General features: G+C 44.4%; 1 protein-coding gene across 1 annotated transcript in view; it reads right to left on the reverse strand.

Annotated features, from left to right (window-relative positions):
- The window catches only part of frmd6 (FERM domain containing 6), a 135,823-nt gene that overhangs the window by 33,206 nt on the left and 79,267 nt on the right, over nucleotides 1-23,350 (reverse strand). Inside the window, exons 4-8 of the mRNA XM_078233941.1 lie at nucleotides 14,415-14,494; nucleotides 12,844-12,920; nucleotides 8,885-9,071; nucleotides 5,482-5,637; nucleotides 691-756 (exon numbers count right to left, since the gene is read on the reverse strand). Of these exons, the coding sequence (XP_078090067.1) occupies nucleotides 691-756; nucleotides 5,482-5,637; nucleotides 8,885-9,071; nucleotides 12,844-12,920; nucleotides 14,415-14,494 (566 nt within the window). The remainder of the gene's footprint in view (nucleotides 1-690; nucleotides 757-5,481; nucleotides 5,638-8,884; nucleotides 9,072-12,843; nucleotides 12,921-14,414; nucleotides 14,495-23,350) is intronic.

Consider the following 23,350-nt stretch of genomic DNA (forward strand, 5'->3'; position numbering starts at 1 on the left):
ACCAATAAACAACATTAGCACGCGACTATGATCCTTACCCCTGCAGCCATTTAGGTAGAGGGAAGAGTCTTAATGCGGTAAAATAGAACAGTGAAGCAGCTAATACTCAATAATGCTGCTAAATTAATTGGTTTAAATAAAATTTAACACGTTTGAAGTTTCTTCTGCTACTTACGAGTATACTTTGTGATTTAACTTGAAAGTTGTCAAATTAACCTAAATACTAAAATCCCATTTTGGAAATGAAAGTGTCTTCAGATTACAATGGCTTTTGAAGTTTGAATAGTTTAGCAGGAGAAAGAAATCGTGTCCAATGTGAACTCGGAAAGCCACGAACTGTTGCCACTCAAGGGAGGCGTTCAGGACTGTTTGATGACTGGAGGCCAAGCTCCGAACTTGCGGACAGTTCAAGGAAGTGACGATCAGCGGGAATCAAAGGTTTGGGGCCTGGGTCAGCAGAGTGCAAGGGTCAGGGACCAGCTGGGTGCAGGGGGCCAGGTCCAGGAAATCGTGGTGGTGGAGAGAAGGACTAAGACCATTTTCCCACCCAATCCCCCCCTCGCCCCCCCCTGCCCCCTCACCCCCTCGCCCCCCCCCCCCCCCCCCCCGCCCCCTTGAGGGGGTGGGGATGGCGGCTATTAGTTGGAAAGGCGAGATGAGGGACATGCACAAAACAATTTCAAATCTTACCTGAAATATCTGGAGCCCTTGAAGAGTCAAGCCCAGCATCAGTGAAGCATCGATTTCCCTTTTATCCTAAATGCAAGAAAATGTACCATAAAATACAAGCAGCGAGTAATCATATTCATCAAATGCGGAGGTTTTCTAATCGGTGAACAGTGCATGCTGCTTTCATTAGCTTTAAGCTGTGCTAGCAATGAAGCATCCTCAACAGTAACAGCTTTGCTATAATTGACAGTGTTAAACAATTACAACCAACTTACGTGTTTCCACCTCCAATTCCCAGATAAGAGGTTTGTGATTCCTTCATTACTGATGCACAACGTCTATGAGCTGAGGCATGTGGGACAAAAGGGCAGTGGAGGTAACCAGGATCTAGGCCATCAGCTGGAGAGCCTCTTTACAGGAAGGCCTGCTACCTCCTGTGCCACTTGGGCACTTGAAAGGCCAGCAGTACGGTTACCCCAGGACCCCGGAGGGGGTCATGAATCCCACCCACCAAAGAGCTGTTGGCCATTCAGAGGCCAGCAGCTCTACTGAACAGCAGAACTGGTACTGCACCCACCATGGCCTTGGATCATCACTGGGTCACAGGTCACTGGTGTGGGAGGGAGTTCGCCGGGTCGGGATCAAGGGAACGGTGGTTGGTGGCAAGGATAGAGAGGTGGCTCTCAGTGGACCCATCCCTTCCTGACCTCAGGTCCCTCAATTAGGCACTGTCTGCCTGTAAACAAGGGGACCATGACATTAGAAAGTGTGAAGGTTAGATAACACTTTACATGTACCTTTCAGAATGGCCCACACCCCTCAGGAGGCTTTCCATTTTCTTTGCAAGCTCTCAGAGCTGGTGTGTTTTGAATGGGCTTTCACAACCCCACACCACCCGGTGAAAATGGTGTGCTCGAGGAAATTAAATTTTCACCCACCCCACCACTCCATTTAAAATGGGGAATCCAACCTCAGCGGGGGCGGGTGTGCACTTAGCACACAAGAAAGCCCATGATGTCAAGGAACATAGAAAACATACACAGCACAATCCCAGAATCTATACAGTGCAGAAGGAGGCCATTCAGCCCATTGAGTTTGCACTGGCTCTCTGAAAGAGCATTCTACCTAGTCCCACTCCCCTGTCATACCCCCATAAACCTGCACATTCTTTCTCGTCAGGTAGCAATCCAATTTCCTTTTGAATACCCCGATCGGACCTGCCTCCACCACCTGTGGTCCCTCAATCTTCTAATCTTCACATAAACCAGAGGGTGGCTGCTGGGTGACCAGGGTGATCCACTCTATACTTGGCTCATGGCTCCCCCTCCAAACCCCAACCACACATGCCAACTGGCATACAGTGAGAGCCTCGCTGCTACAGGACAGGAAAGATTATAGATCATCAGGGTGCTGAGGCAACAGTCCCCATTACCTTGACAATTCTGGAGCAGCCCTCCAGTAGCAGGGCACGGGTTCTTGTTGCAGTCTGCAGTATTCTCCCTAAGGAGGACACAGCATTTGCCACAAGGGAGTGAACGAGGGATGGAGTGAACGAGGGAGGGAGTGAACGAGGGAGGGAGCGAGGGAGGGAGCAAGGGAGGGAGGGAGGGAGCGAGGGAGGGAGCGAGGGAGCGAGCGAGGGAGGGAGCGAGGGAGGGAGGGAGGGAGGGAGGGAGCGAGGGAGGGAGCGAGGGAGGGAGCGAGGGAGGGAGCGAGGGAGGGAGCGAGGGAGGGAGCGAGGGAGGGTGCGAGGGAGGGTGCGAGGGAGGGTGCGAGGGAGGGTGCGAGGGAGGGTGCGAGGGAGGGTGCGAGGGAGGGTGCGAGGGAGGGTGCGAGGGAGGGTGCGAGGGAGGGTGCGAGGGAGGGAGGGAGGGAGGGAGCAGGGCAGGGAACGGGCAGATCCCAGTTCCTGCTGTGCTATCTGTGATTGCCTCATCCGAGTTCATTTCGTATGAACAAACCCCAATTCTCCATCATAAAACAGTGTCATCCCTGTTCTGGATCACTACAACCTCTCCTTGTCCACAATGTCAAAATAAGAGTCACAGCAAAGCAACCATTTCATTCCATGTTTACCCAACAAGCTGTCAAATATTCCATGCAAAAAGTTAACCATTCATCCTTGTGCATTCCCTTCCTGCCTGTGTTGAGAGTGCCTTTGCCTGTCCTTGCCCTCCTGCGGAGTGCTACCCCAGTGGCTGCAGTATGTTTGGTCGAAGGCTTTCATTGAGGGAGACTGCAGTTGGCTCTGGATCTCGAAGGTCAGGCTTCAGAAGGCAGCATCCTGGAATGTAGGGTGCCATTCTGGGCTGGATGGCTGATGGGCAGCAGCAGGGGCACTGGTGGAGTGGTGGTGGTCGGAGCACAAACCTGCCATCATCCTGAGAGTGGACACAAGGCTCATTCTCCACAAAGCCACCTCCAGTGCTCCAGGGCAGCACCTCAACAATCCTAGTATTCTGCTGCAGTACAGAATGCTGGATGCTGAGAGAACCTTCAAGCACTGGGCCCCAGAGGAATGATGGCAGCAGTCTGAGCCTACATGGCAACAAGCAGAGATCTCATCACCTCAGTCTGAGCTTCCACTGCAGCATTGAACTATTGGCTGGTTTCTTGTTTTTTTAAAATTCATTTACGGGATGTGGGCATCACTGGCTCGGCCAACATTTATTGCCCATCCCTAATTGCTATTCAGTAGGTGGCGGTGAACTGCTTTCTTGAAATGCTGCAGTCCGCATGCTGTGGGTTGTCCCACAGTGCTGTTAGGGTGGGACTTCCAGGATATTGACCCAGCAACAGTGAAGGAATGGCTATATACTTCCAAGTTACTTGGAGGGGAACCTCCAGGTGGTGGTGTTCCCAGGTATCTGCTGCTCTGGTAGTTTTAGATGGTAGTGGTCATGGGTTTGGAAGGAACCTGGCACAACCATGGCTCCATGCTGAGGTGTATAGCCACTCAGCAGCACACTTGGCAATGGGCTGCCTGCCACTTCCAAATGATCAAGCAGCATCATGTTTATGTGCTGCCCGCAATGCTACAGACAGGTGTGGGTTTATCCCAGATTTCAATCCCCGCAATGGATTAACTGTGTACACCAATATCCACCCCTTCCAGCCCTACCAACTACCCTAGCAGAGATCCTAAACATTCATTTCTTGGACAACTAATATTTACAGAGGAATAACACCAAAGTCCATGACGATGGTAAAATAGTGGGATTCCTGTACTATGTTGTTTGTGAAGATGCAGGAATATTAACCAATATAAAAACTATTAATTTAATACAGATGGCCCAATGCACATGGAGTGTGGAGAAGATAAGCATTAATGCAGAAATCTGTTCACCCCCAATCTCAGAGCTAAAGTATAACATAGCACAATAGATGAAGTGGATATAGACATTTGTTAATATTTCAATTTCTCAATTAGATGACACATCACCCGGAATTTTCCAGCCCCCCCGCGGTGGATTTTCCGGCAACTGAGGTGGCTCGCCAATGGTGGGGTCTTCTGGTCCCGCCAGGGTCAATGGCAATCTTCATGTCTCACCTGCTGTCCCATGGCTGGGGTTTTCAGCAAGATCTTCCAGTCCCGCCGGCGGGAAGAGCTGGAAAATCTCCCTCCTCATAATTTGACTCTGGGTGTAAGGGATAGACTCAATGCTGTTTTTTGTTGTTTGTAATAGAATTTTTATTTGGTGGGAGTACTGTAACAATCATATCTGTGTGATACGATTCTATCTAATGCAATGAGTGCCATATTGCAACCTATGAATAAAAACATGCATCAATGTGGGTGTTAATCAACACTGGGCAGCAATGAAAATGAGCACTAGCCGTCGAACAAACATCCAAATTCCATTGCTTTTGTAGAATGATAAATGAAGTCGCCTTTTCCTCACATACTTCTTTCTGTGTTAATAGAATAAGCGACAAAAGCAAAGGTTCACAGCAGATGGCAGGCAAATGAAGGATGTGGCAGTTCATTTTGATAGCAAACAACATCTAATCTGTGGTGGGTACAGAGCCTATTCAGAAAGCATGCTGTGCATTTAGTAATTTAGCATGCGTAGGTTTACACACAGTTACAAGAATAAGAGTTTATGCCTTTGAACAATGAGCTGGATCGAAGGCCAATGTCTCGGAGCTTGGATGCGTACGTTGTGTGTTAAACAGGATAATGGAGAAGTGTAGTGTCTTATTGTGAAACATTGAGAGCCAAAACAAAAATCAAGATAGATTTTTACATTGCAATATCCTTGTTGGATATTGAAGATGTTGCAGACCAGGACAGACCATTATACGGTATAATAAACTCTTACTTTTGTGTGGCCTCAAACCATTACTAAACAAAAACAGAAGACAAAGAATGAAACAAAAGCCACAGGCTGCAGGCATTAGCTGTACCTATGCATCTCACAGCTAAGTGTTATTGCCAGACACAAATACTGCCCGCTCCCTGAGCCTTTACCTCTTTAGTGCAACATCAGACTTGCCCCGCACCCTATAACCCCACTCAGTTGCTACAAGGTCACAAATCACTTTTTAACCAAAGTTACTGAAGTGTTTTGCCTCTAAAATGTCTGAGTATGTTGTCCTGGGTTGTGATTTCCCCGAACTATGGTTGGCAACACCGGTACGGCTGCAGGCAACCATTCCACTAACCTGATCACCGGAAATCTTCCCAGGTTGTGAAAGCAATCAGACAAAAAGAAATCTCAGTAAATAGAAAATTCTTTCAGTCAGTGCTTTCAATAAACATTCTGAGCATTCTGCCTGAACCGAGGCCAGTGTATTCATTCTGTTCCTTACCTTATATAGCCTGTAGTAATGAACAGCCACATCATCCAGCTGAACAGCCTCCTTGATGTATTTGAGATGTGCTTCTGAAGCTGTAAGTGCATACTGGTCCTTGTGCATATTTGGAATGTGTTTCAAAATGTATTCCTTCCCTCGCTTGGTAACCACCTGTAAGTGTACATACAACCCTCTGTTCAAATCAAATATTTTTTGTGAGGCAGCATGTGACAATTGTACAATGGAGTAAGATCACCCCAGCCTCAAAACGTTGTTACACTACTTGCACGAATGCATTGTATTTGTCTCAGGTATTTTCACCAGTCCTTCACTCAGGCAAACAAACCCTCTTAATGAGACATCAGATATGAGGTGTGTAAGGCAGAGGCAACAGCTCACAACTTTGACCATTCAAAATGCCCACTACTGGCTAGTTGTCTTCAAGGTGTTGAATCAATATACTTTCCATGTAGCACAACTCAATATTCTATTTGAATTATATTTCAGTTTACAAGCGACAAGTAGGTAACTCAAGCAATTTGTCAAAGGTTGTTGATACTGGCTTCTTAAAATGGAATAGGTTTGAATAGAATCCCTGTAGTGCAGAAGGAGGCCATTCAGCCCGTCAAGTCTGCACCGACATTATTCCCACCAAGGCCCTATCCCCGTAACCCGTCGTATTTACCCTGCTAATCCCTCTGACACTAAAGGGCAATTTATCATGGTCAATCAATCTTTGGAGTGTGGGAGGAAACCGGAGCACCCGGAGGAAACCAACGCAGACACGGGGAGAACATGCAAACTCCGCACAGACTGTGACCCAAGGCCGGAATTGAACCTGGGGTCCCCTGGCGCTGTTGGGCAGCAATGCTAACCACTGTGCCACCATGCTGCAGTTTATTGTAACCACGGGATATATATAAATATATATATATATATATATAATACCATGAATAAAAATATTTTATTAAGCTGTCATTAATACTGAATATTGGCTTTACACAGAGTAAATTACACCCCAATTTAAAAGTTGATGGAGTGATATTTTCAGTTCTTGCGTAAATCACATTGATTGAAATTCTCAGATGTTTTTCCCAGTGCAAGCTAATTGTTTTTCTTGCAATCTGAATCACAGCACTGATGAAATGAAAAATGAGCAGCAGCGTTGGTGATTGCCTTCACAGCAATCTGCTGCTAATATGACGTTTGATAACTCGAGTGTTTAATCACTTCCCACCCAATCTCATGAAGCAAAATAGACCCGACTCCCTGCTCAACGCCAACTGCCCTTCAAATGAATGAGCACAGTGTACTGCCAAGAAGGATGGAAATCAAAGGCATGGAGGAGTCACATTTTACTCTGTATTTATCTCTTCGCTGCAGTTTTACTGAAGCAAAGGCCAGAGGCTAAGAAAATAAGGAGTTGAAATCAGAAGAACAATAATTGGACATTTATCAAAACTTAGTCACTTTGAGCACAGAATGTTGCTCTCCAAGTCCGCAGTAATTACTTTGCTACAACACATGACTTTTGTTCCCTTAATTTCTACTTCATGTTGTTTTCAGTCTGGAATACACAGCAGCAGCCCACTATTAAATTCATTTGGATCAAAAAATGCCACTTTGGGACTTGAGTCCACTCTGAGAGACTAAACTTTAAGGATTTGTGCAGGTAAAGAAATGACCATTCAAAATGGCAAACTCATTTCTGTCAGTCTAAAATTCTGCATCTTATTAGCATACAACACACGCACATATTACACGCACACAGATATTACACGCACACAGACATTACACACACACAGACATTACACGCACACAGACATTACACGCACACAGACATTACACGCACAGACATTACACGCACACAGACATTACACGCACACAGACATTACACGCACACACAGATTACACACACAGAGTACGCACACAGAGTACATGTATACACACTAATTATGCACAGATTACACACTACACACACACACACAAATTGCACGCACAACTGATTTACAAGACAAAGTTAGTCATAGGTTTATTCTGCAAAGCTTTCAAAAAACATGAGATCCAGTATATTCAGATTCAATAGATCATCTTTAAATGCTCTGAGATTTAGCTGAAATGTATGGTTACACAAGTACTCTGTTATTTAGGGGCTTGTGTGTTTTTTTCAGTCTGTGTACTGAGGTCATTATGGATATTCAGCGGAAAATTGCTAACTTAATTATTTTAGAAGACAGCTTTAGGGGTTATTATATTAATATATTTCATCATTCTCAAAGGTTCCTTTCTTGTCTACTAACAGTCAATGTATTTTTGTTGTGACCTCACATGATAAAATGTGAAAAATTGGTATATATATACTTCAATACAGGAAACATTTAAGCTTGACATAGCTTGATTAAAATTCTGCATCCAGTGGACAGCTTACAGGGGCTGCTGTTCAAACACATCATAATCTTGGAAAACCAGTAACCTTTTTTATTTATTCGCAGGATGTGGAAAGCCAGCATTTCTTGCTCATCCATGGTTTCCCTTGAGAAGGTAATGATGAGCTGTTGTGTAGGGAGTTCCAGGATATTGACAGTAAAGGAGTGATAATATAATTCCAAATCAGGATACAATGCGAGTTGCAGGTGGTGGTGTTCCTATGCATCTGCGGCTCTTAATCTTCTGGGTGGTAGATGACGCGGATTTGGAAGATGCTCTTGTAGTCGGCTTGCTGAGTTGCTGCATTGCATCTTGTAGATGCTACTCACTAATGCCATTGTGCACCAGTGGTGAAGCAGTGAATGTTTAAAATGGTGGATGGGCACTGATCAATCGGGCTGCTTTGTCCTGGATGGTGTCGAGCTTCTATGAGTGTTTTTGGAGCTGCGCTCATCAAAACAAAGCAGAAAGTATTCCATGACACTTCCGACATATAAATTATAGCGAGTGGTCAGGCTTTGGGGAGTCAGGGGGTGAGTTACTGCAGAATTCCCTGGTTCAATGGCTTTATGCAACCTTTAAATTCCAACCTGAAGTTTCACTGAAAGTTAAGTCTATAGTCATTCAGTGCAGCAATGCAAATGATGGGACTGGATCAGGATGATATCATCAGTCCTGAGTTCCAACATTTGTGTCTGGAGAAAAAAGACGATTAAAGATGCTAATAATTTTACATAGGGCTTTATCGGGCTAGTATCTACAAGATACACTGCAGCAACTGAACAAGCCTACTTTGAGAGCATCTTCCAAATCCAAGTCATCCACCAGCCAGAGGATCAAGGGCAGCTGATGCATAGGAACATCACCCAATTTCCAAACCTCATGCCCCGAGAGATCTTCCAGGTTTAGATCCTACCAAACCAGTGGAGTTTTGGTCCCCTTGTTTTTCTACCTGTGCATGTGAAAGAAATAGCATTTTAAAAGGTCATACCCAAGGGGGAAAGTAAGCTTCTGGTTCAAAGTATTTCCCGTAATGCTTGTGCCTTTTGTAGTTGCCCAGGTCTGCTTGTAAAGCATAGGCAGCAAGTAGAAAATAGGCTTCTTCATGTAGCATGCATTGGGATTGGAGAACCTGTTTCCGTAAGTGCCAGTAGTAATAGTATCTAGCTGCTCTGTCACTGCAAAGAAAAAACAATTAGATTAGAATCTGAAAAAGCACGCCTACTATTACATTTTGAAGTGAAGCTCCATGTATGTGGGGATAAATGGCGCTGGATAAGGAGAGCTGGGTTTTAACAATTTCACTGCCTCCTTGCTGATTGACTGCATGGCCTCTGCTTCTGGATGAGTCATAGGGCCAAATCTTCCTCTCGGAGAAAACCAGACCGGCGCACTTTCCCGGCTTGCAAACTGCATACCGACCCATGTGTGACTTCACATTCATTTTTGTCTTTCCACACCGGAATCGGGTTTGCAGTGCAGTTAGCGAGCCGTGTTGGAGGCGTGGGTGAGGAGGCAGGCCAGTTAGAACACCCCCCCGCCTCCCCCCCCCCCCCCCCCCCGCCCCCCCCCCCCCCCCCCCCCCCCCCCCCCCCCGCCCCTACTTGGTTCTCTAACACAGCATTCCCGCTCCCACCCGGTGTTTAAACCATCCCTAAAACTCACCCCACCCCCCCTCACTATCCACCCATCCATGCCAGCCCATGCCCCATCAGATCACCCATGCCATCTCTATGCCTCTCCATGAATCCTCCTCCATAACCTTCACCCAGTATGCACTATGTACAGTCCTCAGATTCCACGCAGTATCAACAAAAAATATTCCTATCATCTAATAAAAGCCTATATCATTGATACTGAGAGAAAATGCATTCGGTCTGGTGAAAGAATACTTGGTAATATTTAGTGATCATTTTAGCTTGTATAAGTAAACGAGAAACCACATCAAAGGGACAACCTGTTATTAAAATTTCTTGAAACCATTTATTCATAGACGAACGGAACACTAACTAAACTGAAACCCATTAGAATTTTAAACTCAGCTGAGAACTAATAATGACCACAAACTGTTCAAACAATAGACTATTCTCTGGGAATGGAAAAACAGAAGGCACTCATTTCAAAGCAGAGCTTCTGTCAATCAATGTAAGGGAGCAGCAGGTGGTTAGATTTTTTTCAGGTGACAAGACCAGCTTATTTTTTTTATCAGCTGGAACCATTTAAATCACAGTAGAAATGATGACAGCACAAGCTGATGGGACATTTTGATTACATTTTTTGCTCATCTACATTACCATAATAGTGACATTAGAAAATGTGAATGTTTAATAACACTTTATATTTTACCTGTTAGAATGGTCCATTCTGCTCAGGAAGCTTTCCATTTCCTTTGCAAGTTCTCAGAGCTGGTGTGCTTTGAATGGGCTTTCACCCGCCCCCCCCACACCACCAGGAGAAATGGTGTGCTGGAGGAAATATTTTCTTTCCCTCCCACTTTAACATGGGAAATCCCTCCTCAGCAAGGGGCGGGTGTGCATTTTGTACACAAGAAAGCCCATGATGTCAAGAAACATAGAAAATATACACAGCACAATCACCGAATCTTTACAGTGCAGGAGGAGGCCATTCGGCTCATCGAGTCTGCACTGGTTTTCTGAAAGAACATTCTACCTAGTCCCACTCCCCTACCTTATCCCTGTAACCCTGGACATTACTTTAAATATGTACCCTCTGTTTTTTGATCTCTCTGCTGACGGAAATTGGGTGGATGGTTCGGACCTATTCAGGCTCCTCATTATTTTATACAGCTCATTAAAATCTCCCTTCAGCCACCTCTGTTCCAAAACCACAACTGTAGTCTAATCTATCTTTCTTCATAGCTAAAATCCTGGCAGCATCCTTGTAAAAGGTGTTCTGTGCCCTTTGGAGTAAAATCATACCCTTCCTGTAATGCAGAGAAAAGCACCATACACAATACGCCACCTATGCCCTAGCTAGTACTTTAACAGCGCAACTATAAACTTTCCAGTATGCATTCTTACCCCCCCTTATCTACCCACCCTGATACCTTCAGGATTTTGTGGACACACACTCGAAATTCTCTCTGGTTCCCTACTTCTCTGAATTCTGCCGATTATGTATTTCCTTGCTTTGTTTGTCCTCCCAAAATTCACACTTCTTACACCCCTGGATCAAATTCCATTTACCACTTTTCTGCCCATCTGACCAGTTGATTGCTGTCTTGCTGCACGCCACACATTTCTCCTCTCTCGCCAACCACACAATCAGTTTTTGTAACATCTGCAAACTCCTCCAGTTAAACAACCAGGAAGACTGAAGGTATCATCTTTGCTCTGACGTAATCTCTGTGGGTTCGCCATCAACTCCATCTGGCCTGGTTTCAGGCTGATCCAGACTGCGTGCTGTTTAACCCTGGGCTGAGTTTCTGAGCTATCCATCATGACTGCCGATGTTAATCTCTGTGTGTAACATTATGCATCCTGACAGTCACGGCAGCCCACTTGCTATCGGAAGTCACAAGCATGCCTTGGTCACCTCCAGACGTGGTTACTGCAACGTTCGTCAATCCTTCACAATCCATAAACATCAGCTCTTTTTAAATCCGCTGCCTGTTTCGATGCCACCCACCACTCTTATTTCCCTTGCTGACCTTCATGCACCACCCCTCCCGCCTCCTCCGACCCCACCAACACATTCTTCAGCTGGATATTATGGGCTAGCGGGGTCCCTGCCCCTCCACCCACAATCCCAACAGCTGCCCCGCCGCAGTGTAACAGTGGGAGGAGTGTCGATTGCTTTAAGGAGCGACTTTTGCCCCCCTCTCAGGAAGAAGTCCTACTTTAGAGAGTTGCCAGCCATCTGTCTCAGCAGCACCAGCCAGGAGTAGTGGCCACTGCTAGAACTACAGGAGGTCTCATCATGCAGAGGAGTCCAGATATTCCAGGGTTGGGGGGGGGGGGGGGGGGGAGGTTCTCAGTGAAGCAGGTGAGGGAGGGGAAGTTGGGTTCAAGAGGTTTCCCCCACCTTGCCAGACGCCTGCCCATCAGCGGCCTGCATGGTATGGGTCGTTCCCTAATGCTGGCTAAATCGCAGCAGCAGCAGCATGAGGCTCTTAAGTGGCCATTAAAATTTCAGACAGTGGGTGACGGGAAGGTCACACACTGGATCTAATTTGATCCCCTCCTGCCAAACCCACAATGAGGCAATGATAAATCTAGCCCCCCCATGTTTACATTTTTTCATGGCCTTGCTGCTCTCTGTTGCCAAACCCAAACCTTTCCAAAATCTTCCCCTGATGCCAGTTATTTTTGCATTACTTTCCCTTTGCCTCACATTTAACCTTCATACCTTCAAGTACCTGAGTCCAATGTTCTGGAATTTCCTTCTTTAAGATCTCCTTTAAAAACTCACTTCTTTAACAACTTTTTGTCAATTTCTAATCTCTCCTTCTCTGGTTCAGTGCCCATTGTACCTTTGGGAAGTTTTTTGGGATGTTTCTCTGTTAAAGGTGCTACATAAAGACTTGGTTGTCAGCGGTGACGGGGAGTCAGTGCTGGACATCTTGAGAGTAATGGCAGTCGAGGTTTTGGAAGGGAGTGAAAGTGTCTGAAGCAACAGAACTATCTACATTGCAATTTTCCTATTTCTTTCTGCCCTTTATATCTGGGAGAATTGCACCTTTTAAAGCAACAGCGTCAAAACATTTATGAGGAAAAGATCGTGAGCAAATGGCAAATCTGGTTTGGTTTCCGTCAGGTGTGAAGATGCACTTAAAACCCACGGCAGCAAAAGAAATGTGTCATTCCTGAGCAATAATAGGCTGTGAAAATTGACCAAAAGTCTGTCACAGATGTGTACCATCCAGAGACTGCAAAGCAAGCATTCCACTCAGCTCACGCTATTAATCTTCTTCAATTACATTCGTCTTACCCAATTAATCTCCCATTCTCCACGTAGTACTGTACCCTGAAATGAATAATCATCGGTGGACCAAACTGGTCAATGCCCTGCAGAAGAAAAAACATTAAAAATGAATTACACCCCTTCACAAGCAGTCAACGGAAAATTTCAGAACACTTCATGTGACAACCCCCCCCCCCCTCCACCATCCTCGCCTACTGACACAAAACCCAAAACAAATAAACAAAGAGAATTCATTGTTTCAATTGCAAAACATTATTTGTTTTACATGTCAAAGAGATAAAGGGATCCAATTGTTTTATAAGTTTGTAAGTTTATTTATTAGTGTCACAGGTAGGCTTACTTTAACACTGCAATGAGGTTACTGTGAAAATCCCCTAGTCGCCACAGTCCGGTGCCTGTTCGGGTACACTGAGGGGGAATTTAGCATGGCCAATAATGCACCTAACCAGCATGTCCTTTGGACTGTGGGAGGAAACCGGGGCACCTGGAAGAAATCCACGCAGACACGGGGAGAATGTGCAAACTCCGCACAGACAGGAATTGGACCCGGGTCCCTGGCACTGTGAGGCAGCAGTGCTAACCACTGTGCCAAATGCAAAAGAAAACTAGGCGTGGTGTAAAACCAGTAGTCAATTCACTATCAGCATGTCTTGCGTTGCTCTGGTGGATTTACTTCAGTTCCGTAATGTTAGAAAATACATTATATTCTTTGACAAAATATTCACTAACACTGGGTGCTTCTGTGGCTAAAAATTATATTTGCTAAAATATCAGGCGGGATTTACGGCCTCGCTTGGGCGAAACCGGGAATTCCCACCCGAGGTCCATATAGATTTCCATTGTCGGACCCTCGCCCGCTCCGAATCTCAGAGTGCGAGGTGGTAGAGTTCCGGCCATAATTTAACAATTGAATCGGACAGCCTGATACTGAGGGTGCCCCGGCAGACAGTGCAGCCATTTTGTGATGTCTTATGCGGGTGATAGCAGAATAAAAATAGAAAACCTTTTCTTGTTAAACAATTCCGCTGACATTAATTCATTAAACAATATGAATTGTGTGCAATGAACACAACAATGCAGTGTGGATGCTATCAGTGTTTTGCAGCAAGTTTGTCTTTTCCTGCCACTTTATACATCATCATCACCAGTGTCTCCTCTCGTGCCCTGTCCTCTGCCTGGTATGTGGCAGAGAACTAGCTGTTTTCTGACAAATGTCATTATGGAAGGGGTCTCCAAGCAGGTCAACTTCACTGCATCATTACTACTTGCAAGTATAAAAAGAACATAGCCACATTCTCCTTTAAAAAAGCAGTTACAGCTCGATGGGGGAGGAGAACTGTGACAATTCAGGTGTCAGAAATCACAAACCACTCAAACTTCCTTTTTTTGCTGTTTGGGATGTCCTCAATATCCTTTAACTACTCCGGCAGTGCCGGCCAACCCAGCTATCATTCCAGGGAAGCAGGATCCACCAAACACAAGTCCTGACCGCAGTAGTATTGCCCAAATACAAATGCGGCTGCCTCAGCAGCGGGTCTCTGTGCTGTCATGAAACAGCAGGTATGCTGGCAACTCACTTTGCTTACTTCCTTCTTCCATTCCTTTGGACAATACTTGCAGAGTTTCTGCATCAGTTCCATATAGACATGTTCATTGTCTGTGACAGAGAAGGAAAATAAAGAAATACCAGTTAATGGGCAGATGACATGGAAGTTGCTAGTTAATAAAAAAAAGCACCATCAATATGTCAAATTTAACCTTTGCTGTCAGCGTCGACATGTGATTAATGTTTCTCTCTATTTCAGTGCTAAATGCAGTCTGCTTCAGAACCCACCGGGATGGATTTTCTTCTGCTTTTTTAAACAACAAATACAATCAAAAATCAATACAGCAAAGAGTTAGTCCAGAGCGAGGCCTTGATTCATCTGCTCTACCTCCCATGTTACTGGAAGGAGCTGAAGTCTCACAATGATCTTCAAGGCTTTTTTTCAAAACCAGTGTAAAATACATCATCCTAGCTTATTTGGAAAAGATGGGAATTATCCATTCCGTGCCTCTTCAAGATCTCATTGTTAAAATATGATTGCAAACATCCTCGCTAGCTTACTGTATAAAGGCACTGATTAGAAATGTGATTACACCCTATTAGTCCCTATTGTCCCTATTAGTGATGTCTCAGGCTACACATATTATTCAAGCTGCTTATCACCATTACTCAGGCAATGCTCCCAGTACTAACCCGTGCTACCCATGGTCTGTAAGCATGTTTGCAGGATCAGACATCAGGTGTCTCTGACACCACTTTGAGGTAGGTGGGGAGATGCACTCTGGCTGCAGAAGGCAACAAGCATTTTTGAGTTAAAGGAATGGCTGCCAGGCTTGTCGATCGTGCCTCTAACCCTAATGGCCCTGATGCAGGCAGTGAACAGGAGAAGGGATATCATCAGCTTAAGCTTGTTCTCGGTAGACAAGCTGAACTTTCTAGAATTACAAAACTTACCAAGAAACACCTCCAGCTAGCCAGTAGCCTGAAATTAGTAACCAATAATTAAGCTGGAAGTACCACACGGCCCCCTTTAAATAATATGGCAAGAGGTGGTACAGTGGTTAGCACTGTTGCCTCACAGCACCAGGGACCCGGGTTCAGTTCTGGCCTCCGGTCACCATCTGTATGGAGTTTGCACATTCACCTCATCCCTGTGTGGGTTTCCTCCGGGTTCCCCAGTTTCTTCCTTCAGTCCAAAGGTGTGCAGTTTAGGTTGATTGGCCATGCTAAAATTGACCCTTTGTGTCAGAGAGATTAGCAGGGTAAACATGTGGGTTTGAGGGGATAGGATAGGGCCTGGGTGGGATTGTTGTTGGTGCAGGCTCCCAGTCAAGCCATGTCTCGATCTTAACTTTTTCATCCTTGTTTTCCATGTCCCTCGAGGGCTTAGTACCTCTCTATCTATGTAATCTCCTTCAGCCTTACAACCCTCCCAGATATCTGCATTCCTCTCATTCTGGCCTCTTGAGCATTCCTGATTTTAAGTGCACCAATATTGGTGGCTATACTTTCAGTTTCTAAGCTTTGGGGTACCCTTCCTTAATACCCCTCTGCTTCTCCATCTTGCTTTCCTTCTTACAAACTCATTGACTAACCTTCTGGTCTTTTGCCTTAGGTATCTCAGTGTCAAATTTTGTTTAATAATGCTCCTGTAAAGTGCACGGCATGAGAGGTGAAAATAAGGACACGGACAGCAGAGTTTTCAATAACCTCAAAGGTACAAAGTGTAGAGTGTGAAAGATAGGCCAAGAGTGTGTTGGAAAAGTCAAGCCTGGAGGTAACAAAGGCATGAATGTAGGTTGCTGTAGCTGATGGGCTGTAGTGACAAAGTCTGGTAATGTTATGGAAGTGGTAGTCTTTGTGATGTCATGCATATGTAGTCAGAAACTTATCCTAGGGTCAGAAGCAACAAACACAGAGGGTGAAAACATAGTAGCTTAGTCTCAAATTGTTGCCAGGGAGAGGGGTAGAGTCAGTCGTTGGGAAATTGAGTTTGGGGTGGAGTTCCAAATCCAGTGGCTTAAAGATGAAGTTGTTGTTCACAAATTGATCTTGATTTAGTTTAAAGTGAATCACAACAGTATCTTTACACTGAATTTGTTTCTTTCATGAGATGCGCGGTTATGTTAATAAAGCAATGGTGTCCAATGGGTTGGAGCCAATGCCATTTTGTGCAGTCAGCGGGTGCAGCTGTTGGGAGTGAGCGCCATTTCTTTAACGCGAACATGGAGGTCAGTCCAATTTGGCACAAAACATTTGCTAACTTAGGGTCAACAGTTGAAGAAAAGAGCATGAAAACCCACAACGTCATGACCCAGGGGGAGGTAGGTACATCACAAAATAGGACAATGTGACTGAATTTTAACAGGAGAAGAGCTAAAGTTTAAGAGGAAGAACCCAAAGGGCAGATCCAGGTGCGGGAGAGAAGCATATCGAAGATCGCTGCCGCTGACACTTTGAAGTGTTTGAATGATCAGAATCGGCTATGAGCGACCAGTGCACACAATGCTATTGATGGTTTGGATAGAGGTGATTCTGGTGGATTCATGCAATCAAGACCAATAGGAGCAACTCTGAGAAGGTTCTGGAGAAGTTTATCATTATGTTGGAGATTGTACCCGTGGAGTCCATGTTGAGTGGGAGATGCAATCTGATGAGAATCGGTGGCTAAATTTATGAAGGAAAAGATCTGGAATTCTACCTGAAGATTTGTGACTGAAATCGGTGCCATTTAGACTGAATGGATTGTCTGATCAATCTGAGAGATCTATTTCTGTTGCATCTGTTATTTAATGTGCGATTTGTCAGTTATATTTACTGTGAGTTGCCTGTTCATTCATGTTTAGTTTATGTTGATTTTTGGTTTGATTGTTAAAGTTCTCGAAAGGAGAAATCTTGTCCATTGGTTTATCATTAAGATCATTTGGTAAATTTGATTCTTTCAGTTTGTTGACTTCCACAAGAACGAAAGCAACAAATAAAACTTTAGCACAGACATAATGCCATTTTCCAGTTTGCAAATCACAAAAAAACAGCAATATCCTATGACTGCTCTTAAACACTGTGTTAACTCGGAATCCTTTATATTTAATGCCAGCCTCCTTAACCTCATTTCAATCTCCCTTGCTTTCATAATTGTCACAATTAATGATTTTGGACAAAAGAAAAATACAAGGCAGCATGTTAATGAAATTATTTTCTTGAACATTATTTAGATATTCAGTTTTTGTTTGCCCCATTAATCAAAAATAGCAATTTCATTGTGACATTTTTAATAGTGCTATTATGTATTTTTTTCCAAAGCATGTATGGTGTCTAGTTTTTGTGCATGCTTGGTGATATTATTCACATTTGCATTGCATAGGATCCATTTAATTCTAACAGTGAGGAGGCTGCCATTTGGCCCATTGAGTCTGCACCAACTCTCCGAAAGAACATCTTACCCAAACCCCACCCTAACCCCATAATCCCACGCATTTACCATGGTTAATCCATCAAACCTACACATCTTTGGACTGTGGGAAGAAACCGGAGCACCCGGAGGAAACCCACGCAGACACGGCGAGAACGTGCAAACTCCACACAGACAGTCACCAGAGGCCGGAATTGAACCCGGGTACCTGGCGCTGTGAGGCAGCAGTGCTAACCACCGTGCCACCACAGCAACTGCATTCTTTTTGTACAAAACCGCACTGGGCATCAAGTTACACATCTGTGCAATCTTACAAATAAACAAAATATTTTGTTCAGAAACGCAAAGATTCCAAAACGTATTTGTCATAATTTGGGATAAGGATCTGGTATTAGCAGAGAATAGCCCTCCATTGCTTTGTTTCACAGTGGCACTGTCGTCGGCCAATTAATTAAACACACAGTTCAGTTGGCCTTGCTTCAGTCTGAGTGATTTCATATTATGTCACTGGATGGAAACTTTAAGCAGGTGGTCTTAAGAGAAAATCCCAGAACAATAAGCAATCTCACATCTGTCCTTTTGGAAGGAGCACCGCATATGTTTGAAGCCCTCGGCTCACCACTGGAGTTCAATCCTTTGGTGCAGGCAGTATTTTGGCCACAAGATGAAGAAAGATTCTCACAACTTTTTAATAAAAATGTCCCACAACAGTTCAATCATAAGATGTGTCCTCTCATAAATTTAATGTTCTAATTATAATTTGGAAAACAACAAAGAAGTTACTGATGTACACCCACCCACAGCAGCTGCAAATAAATTACTGCACAAAGAACATTCAGATTCCTAAACACTTATCATGGCTATTTAAAGCCCTAATTTTACCTTTTAATCAAAGCAAACTATCTCCTAAAGAGTTAAGCTCTTTGATTTGAATGGTTATCAACAAGCGAGTGCCAAAGGTCTCAGCAGCCACAGAGCAGATTTTACCAGCCCTCTGGGGTAGGCCCCGAGGGGGTCCTGATGGCAAGGGGAGGCAGAGGATGGAATACCCATCGTCTTTCCGCCAGCTTGTTAGAAATGGCTATATATTGTGCCCATTTTTCTTTGGTCCTCCTCAATTTGTCAGTTTTTTAAAAAGTTGTTAACTTATTTTAGTTAAGTCTGCAGATACCTGTTAAAGGGCCCCTTTGCGGCAGCAGTCTTGAATAATGGGGCAGGTATCAGGCCCTCTCCACCCACGATTCCTCAGTGGCTGCAATACCGAATGAGGCCCGGGGCCTAATTTCAGTCAGGCCTCAGGCCTAGCTGTTCATTCAATGCACTCAGTTCATGGTGACACGCTGACTGTTCCATATATTTTGAAATATATTTGAAATGCACTATATTTGACAAAATATATCACTGGTTCCTATTCAATTTATACTCATCTATATAATGTTTTAAAATGTGCACACTGCTCCAGATGCAAAATCCTGTGGTCAAGGCTCTGCCCCACTTTTGCATCAACCATTATTGTTTCTTACACCCTACACATTGTAAAATGGAAACCACCTATGTAAACGTGTCAGGCTGTCACACCCTCACACCAATGGCAGTGCTATGGCAGCTCAGTTTGACATCTCTTCAACCTGTACTGCAAAACAACTGCTATGCTCCTGTCAACTCTGGTTCCTAAACTGTCCTGGTATTTACCATTTATCTATGAATAATGCAAAATCAAGGTATCATATCAAAAAACCTTCATTGTTGCTGGGTAAAAATCCTGAACTTCTTCCCAAACACCACCTGGACTGCAGTGGTTCAAAAAGGCAGCTCATCATCACCTGACAATTTGGGATGGGCAATAAAACTGCTGGCCTAGCCAGCGATGCTCACATCTCATAAAAGAATAAAACGATACAATTTCACTCTGCATGTTTAACATGTTACATAACCAGAATTCTCCGGCCTGCGGTTGGGATTCTCCGGTCCCGCTGCAGTGGATGGAATTTTGGCTGAGCGCCAAATTCTCCGCTCTCGCTGGCAGTGGTGGCGGGGTGAACGAGATTGGAGAATGTCACCTGTGTGCTCTCTTGGGAATTCAATGTGCACACATCCTTTCACATGGGACAAGTATGGTTGAATGAAACAAAAGCATGTGTTAGGGTACCAGGCTAGAAACCCCTAGGTGCATTATGAAGCCAGACCACACCCCAACAGTTTTCTATTTTGGCATCAATGTGAGGACATGCTTCATTCGAGGCAAGATTCTACTGACAAACCAGGGAGATTTTATCAAAACAAACTTTATTTAACCCCACAGTTTAACTATAACAAATGAATTAGCTTAACTTTTAACAATTGAACAATGCTTAAACATGACAAGATACAATTCTTAACTGTAAACCTATTCCAATCAAGCAATATTTCCCTTATATAGACTTAAACCCCTCTTTAACATTAGTTCGCAAAACATAGGCATACTTGCTTGTGACTTAGGTTAACAGTCTTAAAGCTTTCAGAAAGCCTCAGGAGAGAGAGAAACAGAGAAACAGTTCTAGGCAGTAACTGCTTGTATCTAAAATGAAAATGAAACTGTTCTTTTCTGCAAGCTTAGTTCCTCCCATTAACCACATGACTCTATCCCTGTCCATCAACCTAATCAAAAATCACATGACTCTGCATACGTGGCCTAAAATCCCAGGAGAACATAAATAAACAAAAGATCCATTAACTCTGCAAAGTAACACAATCCGAGCTAAAATCAGTTATTATCATGCATTCTCAAAATTTGAGCTGCATGTTTTCCCAGACATCAACTCTTATAACAAAGTACCATCTCTTAAAAGAGCTCCATCTTAAACATATAGCACAGTATCGTCATACATGTAAGAATGATAAAAGGTCACCGAGGCCATCCAACATGTCTCAGAGCTCTTGAGGACTCATTCAAACCACTTTCACTCAAACCTTAGGTTTGTACCAGCATTCCTCTTCCCTATTGATAAAGCATTTTCAGAAATAGCAAGTTATGACACTTTCATTAATCCCCTCAGTCTATAGCTTTAGAGACTAACAACTCATACACTCTTGTACATTCTGCAGTTTCAATCATTTAATTCTAAAACACCAGGTGCCTGGTTGCAAACAATGTTGGCATTAAAATTTGAAAAAAAATAGAATGTTAGGTAGCCTTATCTACCAAGTCTGACATGGGCCGGAATTCTCCGATCTCGAGCACCCTGATACTACTGCTGGTGAGGACGGAGAATTTGACACTCAGCCAAAACTCCATTCACTGCAGTGGGGCCGGAGAATCTCAGCCACGGGCGGGTTTAGAGAATTACGGCCATTATTTGCCAGAATTCGCTGGAAAGTGACATTCTTGATCTGATTTGATTTATTATTGTCACATGCATTAACATACAGTGAAAAGTATTGTTTCTTGTGCGCTATACAGACAAAGCGTACCATTCATAGAGAAGAAAACGAGGGAGTGCAGAATGTAGTGTTACAGTCATAGCTAGGGTGTCGAGAAAGATCAACTTAATGCAAAAGTCTGACAGCAGCAGGGAAGAAGTTGTTCTCGAGTCGGTTGCTACGTGACCTCAGACTTTTGTATCTTTTTCCCGAAGGAAGAAGGTGGAAGAGAGAATGTCAGGGTGCTTGTGGTCCTTAATTATGCTGGCTGGTTTTCCGAGGCAGCAGAAAGTGTAGACAGAGTCATTGGATGGGAGGCTGGTTTGCGTGATGGATTGGGCTACATTCATGACCTTTTGTAGTTCCTTGCGGTCTTGGGCAGAGCAGGAGCCATGCCAAGCTGTGATACAACCAGAAAGAATGCTTTCTATGGTGCATCTGTAAAAGTTGATGAGAGTTGTAGCTGACATGCCAAATTTCCTTAGTCTTCTGAGAAAGTAGAGGCGTTGGTGAGCTTTCTTAACTATAGTGTCGGCATGGGGGGACCAGGACAGGTTGTTGGTGATCTGGACACCTAAAAACTTGAAGCTCTCGGCCCTTTCTACTTCATCCCCATTGATATAGACAGGGGCATGTTCTCCTTTGCGCTTCCTGAAGTCGATGACAATCTCCTTTGTTTTGTTGACATTGAGGGAGAGATTATTGTTGCCGCACCAGTTCACCAGATTCTCTATCTCATTCCTGTACTCTGTCTCGTCATTGTTTGAGATCCGACCCACTACGGTGGTGTCATCAGCAAACTTGAAAATCAAGTTGGAGGGGAATTTGGCCGCACAGTCATAGGTGTATAAGGAGTATAGTAGGGGGCTGAGAATACAACCTTGTGGGGCACCGGTGTTGAGGATGATCGTGGAGGAGGTGTTGTTGCCTATCCTTACTGATTGTGGTCTGTGACTTAGGAAGTTCAGGATCCAGTCAAAGAGGGAAGTGCCGAGGCCCAGGTCACGGAGTTTGGAGATGAGTTTTGTGGGAATAATGGTGTTGAAGGTTGAGCTGTAGTCAACAAATAGGAGTCTGACATAGGTGTCCTTGTTATCTAGGTGTTCCAGGGTTGGGTTGAGTGCAGGGGCAGGGAGATGGTGTCTGCTGTGGACCCTGTTGCAGTTCCTGGTGTTCACCACAGAATTGAAATATTTCCTCGCCCATCAGCTCCAATTCAATTTGCGCCATGAATGGCCACAAGTGTGAACTGATAAAAGGGTCAACAGGACATCTGGGACCTTAGTGAACAATGGAACCTGACTGGTGGGATTTTCAACCCCCCCCCCCTCCCCCCCATCCCCGTGACATGTTTCTCGGCGGTGGGAGGCATCCCATTGTTGGCCAGTGACTGAATCTGCTGGTTCCGTCACTGTCAATGGGATTTCCCAGTGAATCCAACCCCCTCACTGCTGGGAGACCTGCAGTGAGGGTCACATCGGCGGGATTGGAAGATCCCACTGTCCGCATCCCATTGATAGTCTATCTTCTTAACCAAGAAGGTAGCACTTGGGGCATCTAATTTTTTTTTAAGTTTATTAAAATACTGCAGACTTATAGTCTGGAAAACGTCTTGTTATAAGTCATCATGAACATGACACAAACATACAAAAAAGTCAGCTTTCTGTCCAGGGTTCAGATTGTTCTTTGTATTTCTGGAAATAAATGCAGCTGCAGGCCACACACTAATGCGGAACATTTGATAGCAATTCACAACAAATCAAATGTGATGACATTGTTCTCTGCTGGTCAGGAACATTTCTTGTTTTGCCAACTTCTTTACTAGCTAGCCCATGTATTCTCAGTGACATCAGTGTCCAGTAAATCACTTTCCAATCTGCTTTCTTTGGTTCCTTTCACTTCGACCTTTTAATTGTATTTCCTTAATGATTTTCTTTTCCCCCTGTAAAGGACTTATTTCCTTTTCTATCTTCCCCAGTTTGGCTTCCATCCTGGCTGCAGCTTGATCTTACACATGGAGACAAATCATCATTGCTTGCAAGCTGCTTTCACGGTGGGAGGCTATCTGGCACAGCTCAGACGGTCAGATGGCGAGAGTGTGATGCAGAACAACACCAACAGCGTGGGTTCAATCCCCATTCCAGCTGTAGTGGTTC

The sequence above is a fragment of the Mustelus asterias genome, chromosome 18 (genome assembly GCF_964213995.1).
Source record: "Mustelus asterias chromosome 18, sMusAst1.hap1.1, whole genome shotgun sequence".
Taxonomy (NCBI): Eukaryota; Metazoa; Chordata; class Chondrichthyes; order Carcharhiniformes; family Triakidae; genus Mustelus; species Mustelus asterias.